Source organism: Austrofundulus limnaeus, unplaced genomic scaffold (genome assembly GCF_001266775.1).
Source record: "Austrofundulus limnaeus strain Quisiro unplaced genomic scaffold, Austrofundulus_limnaeus-1.0 Scaffold37, whole genome shotgun sequence".
In the NCBI taxonomy this organism is placed as follows: Eukaryota; Metazoa; Chordata; class Actinopteri; order Cyprinodontiformes; family Rivulidae; genus Austrofundulus; species Austrofundulus limnaeus.
The window spans coordinates 767,398-771,191 of NW_013952439.1; the positions used below are offsets into that span (position 1 = coordinate 767,398).

General features: G+C 36.1%; 2 protein-coding genes across 2 annotated transcripts in view; one reads left to right on the forward strand and one right to left on the reverse strand.

Annotated features, from left to right (window-relative positions):
- Positions 1–3,489, reverse strand: part of gucy2d (guanylate cyclase 2D, retinal) — a 19,292-nt gene extending 15,803 nt beyond the window's left edge. Inside the window, exon 1 of the mRNA XM_014006688.1 lies at positions 2,634–3,489. The gene's annotated coding sequence lies outside the window, so the exon portion shown is untranslated. The remainder of the gene's footprint in view (positions 1–2,633) is intronic.
- Positions 1,246–3,794, forward strand: part of hsd20b2 (hydroxysteroid (20-beta) dehydrogenase 2) — a 5,381-nt gene continuing 2,832 nt past the window's right edge. Inside the window, exons 1-4 of the mRNA XM_014006692.1 lie at positions 1,246–1,700; positions 2,222–2,268; positions 2,400–2,475; positions 2,608–2,718. Coding sequence (XP_013862146.1) covers positions 1,508–1,700; positions 2,222–2,268; positions 2,400–2,475; positions 2,608–2,718 — 427 coding nt within the window. The 5' untranslated portion in view covers positions 1,246–1,507. The remainder of the gene's footprint in view (positions 1,701–2,221; positions 2,269–2,399; positions 2,476–2,607; positions 2,719–3,794) is intronic.

A 3,794-nucleotide genomic window follows, 5' to 3' on the forward strand; every position in this document is an offset into this window, starting at 1 on the left:
TTATTTATTTATTTATTTATTTATTTATTTATTTATTCATTTATTCATTCATTCATTCATTCATTCATTCTTTGTGTAGTTAAATCTTAAATAAGTGAATGCAGCTCACAGTGTACTGCAGATAAGATAATTTACACAGTTTTAGGTCTGTTAAACCATGAAGAGGGGCTGTGATTATGAATTTTTTTTTAAAATTCAGGTTATTGTTTAAATAAAATCTATTTATATTCCACAAAAATACAAACATTTTTAAAAGTTGAATTATTCAGGTTGGCAAATCCTGGTTGAAGTGTGGCTTGTAAAAAACAATATACCACCACCTGGTGGTTAGAGCAGTGACAGATAGATGTCACAAAGTGCTTCAYAAGGAGCAAAACTAAATAAATACAAACTTACAATAAAATATAAAAACATAAAATAAAAGAAGTTAATAGTTGGTTATCTATTTACAGCAAAAATTAAAAGAAGATAACTTATTTCATGGTATTACATTAATTCAACATACATTTATATGATATTCATTTTTATGAAGCAAATTTTACATTTTTAATAATATCTAAAACGTTTATTGAAAAAAAAACTAAACTAAATCATTAAAACCAGATTAAACCAGATTCTGACTTTTATTATAATCGTGTTTTCTGCTGTGACCTGAAGCAGTTTTTTAAACCACTTCTCCACAATTCGCTTGTCTTAAATATTAAAATGACACCTTAAAATAATGTCTTTTGTTAGTCAGGAATCTAAAAAAAAGGTTTTATGTTTCCTAAAAAACCTTTGGCAATTGTTTTAGTAAGATAAAATTAATAATTTATTTAGAATAGATGTCTACTAAATAAAACTGTAATCACTGTTTCTTAGAAAGTAAGATTTTAAAGGAAAAAAAATACATGACATTATAACGTTAAGGATATAAAAAAGAGTCGTCTTGTTTCCACAAAACTCCAGTGTTTAAACAATTAATCAGTGAAACACAGTTTAATGATAAGTGGTGAACTGGGTTATTTATTTAYATGTATGCTGCTTGTGAATTATCACTGGTGTTGTCAGTCAGGTTTTTAATCAGGACCAGTTTCAGCCTAATCTGTGTACAGAACTGATTCTAAAGGAACGACTGCTTCTGCTGACAGACTGCGACAGCAGCAGAGACTTATCAACTGTGTCACATTACATTCCTGCTGCTTATCTCTGCTTCATGACTTCATGTTTTGTGATTAGATGTGAGCAGTGTATGTGTGTGTGAGTGTGTGTGGCTTATTTGATCCAATGTGCTGCTGCGACTCCAAACTACAGCCCACAGTGGACTGAATTCACCAGATTTATCATCAAAACTGCAGCTGCCTCGCCCGTGGAAGCAGCTGTTTAAGACAGGATGCAGTGAACTCATCCTATCAATAAACTGCCGCTTCAGGAAAGGGGCGGAGCAACGTGGAGAGGAGCGAAGTACACAAAACATTTTAATGTCTTCTACCATGAAATTAGCATTAAGCACCTTCTAGAAACTGAAATGCTGCTCAGTGGAGGGATCTGCTGCAGGACGTCCCTGACTGATGTCCAGACTGATGTCCTGGCCTTCTTTGGTGGATTAATTATTGTTTTCTACCTGCTGAAACTCACCTGGAGATGCTGGTGTGGACTCAGACAGTTTGTCTTGTCTGAACAATGGCAAGTGGATTTTAGGAAGTACGGACGATGGGCAGGTAAATTCTAAAAAAAAATCTACTCTTTTTTAAAAAATGTGTTTGCAAAGTTAAATTTGATTGTTTTTGCTGTTTATAGTGCCTGAAAGTGTAACCTAACAACAGAGTAACTCACRGATGCTCATTCAGCTCTGGTGATAATAAAGAGTAACTAGTTTCCTAAGAGTTGAAGTTTTTCCACGATCTGCCCTCTAGTTGATCTGATGGGGAACTGATAACCCTGTCCCGTTTTTGACTAGAATAGGGGTCTGCAAGCTCTTCTGATTGTAAAGGTCGCTGACACCTGGTCTAAAAATTTGTTCAGATGCTGTTTACACTCAGCAATAAAACAGTTTAAAATGGAGGTTTTGTCAATATTTTTATAAAAAACAAAAGATTTTGTCACAGCCTACACAAAGCTGCTTACAAGCTTAATAAAAAAATAAATGTTGCCCGCAGAAGAAATGTATTATGATTAATAATCATATTGGTAACATAGAGTAAATCTAATGCAAACTGTATGTGCTGTGTTGTTTATGCAGTTGTTACTGGAGCTACATCTGGTATAGGTAAAGCATATGCCTATGAGGTGAGTCTAAATATAAATATAAATGTTCTTTTCGAAACTAAAAAATGTGGCTTTAAACAGAGTCTTCCTATCACCTGCTGCAGAATCTAAAATAAAAAAGCCAAACAACCTGTCTGCATGTCTCCTTTTAGCTGGCACAGAGAGGTCTGGATGTTGTTTTGATTGGCAGATCTGAAGATAAGCTGCGAGTGGTTGCCAAAGAGATTGGTGAGTCAAAYGGATTTATGATGCAGGTGTGTTTTGTTGTTTTCATCACTGTAAACACATCTTTCTATTCCTAAATKTAAAACTAAGCAACAAAACAAATGTACACACTTTTATTTTGTTTCCCCCCCTCAGAAAATGAATATGATAGAAAGACTCACACCATTCAGGTGGACTTCACTGACGGCTGCAACATTTATCCTGTGATAGCCAAGAAACTGCAAGGCCTGGAGATTGGAATTCTGGGTAATATGGAAAAAAACGAGAATTATTTAGAAATGACTGTTGAACAATCTATGGTTTCAGCTTCCAACCCACAAATTAGCATTTTGAAAATACGTACAGTATGAAGGCAATGCTAGTAATCAAATTAAACAAGARTATAAAGGAAACAGCATCAAAGTTTTGCACTTCTTTTTTTGTCAACTTGTGGCTTCAGGTTTTTCTATTACTCCCATGATGCTCTAGATAAATGTTGGTAGAACATTAAATTTCATACAAAATCCCAATTTCCCTCAGCCTGCTGAAATGTTTTGGTGTCACAAAATTAGTCCTACGTCAGAATGCTCTGTCGACTTTAACTCAGTCTATAATACCATCCATCCCAACATCCTTCTGGACTGGTTGACCCCAACTTTCTTCCTGCCACTTCTGGCTGGATAAAGGACTTCCCTACAAATTGTCTTCAGTCTGCAAGGATTGGTGCACACAGCTCCTCCTCCCTTACACTCAGCACTGGCTCCCCCAGGGCTATTGAGCCCACTTCTATTTAATTCAATTACAAAATACTTTAATGATCCCAGAGGGAAATTAGATATTGTAGTAACTCATTTAACTAAAGATTTATTGTGGAGATGGCTAATGGTGATGATTCAACATCTATATCTATGACTGCACCCTGTCTTACTCCACCAACATCATCATAACATATGGAGATGACGATACTCTTGTGGGACATATAACTGGGATGAGGTGCAGTGACTGGAAGTGTGGTCAACCTCCTAAAAATTGAGGAGATAATCAGACTCTAAAGTCCTGAAACATTCCAGCACTGGGATGAGGTGCAGTGACTGGAAGTGTGGTCAACCTCCTAAAAATTGAGGAGATAATCAGACTCTAAAGTCCTGAAACATTCCAGCACCTTCAGTACCTTGGACAGTTCCTTCAGTCCTTCACACTGTCTACAGTCCTGAAACATAGCATTTTCAGGACCTTGGACAGTTCCTTCAGTCCTTCACACTGTCTACAGTCCTGAAACATAGCATTTTCAGGACCTTGGACAGTTCCTTCAGTCCTTCACACTATCTACAGTCCTGAAACAT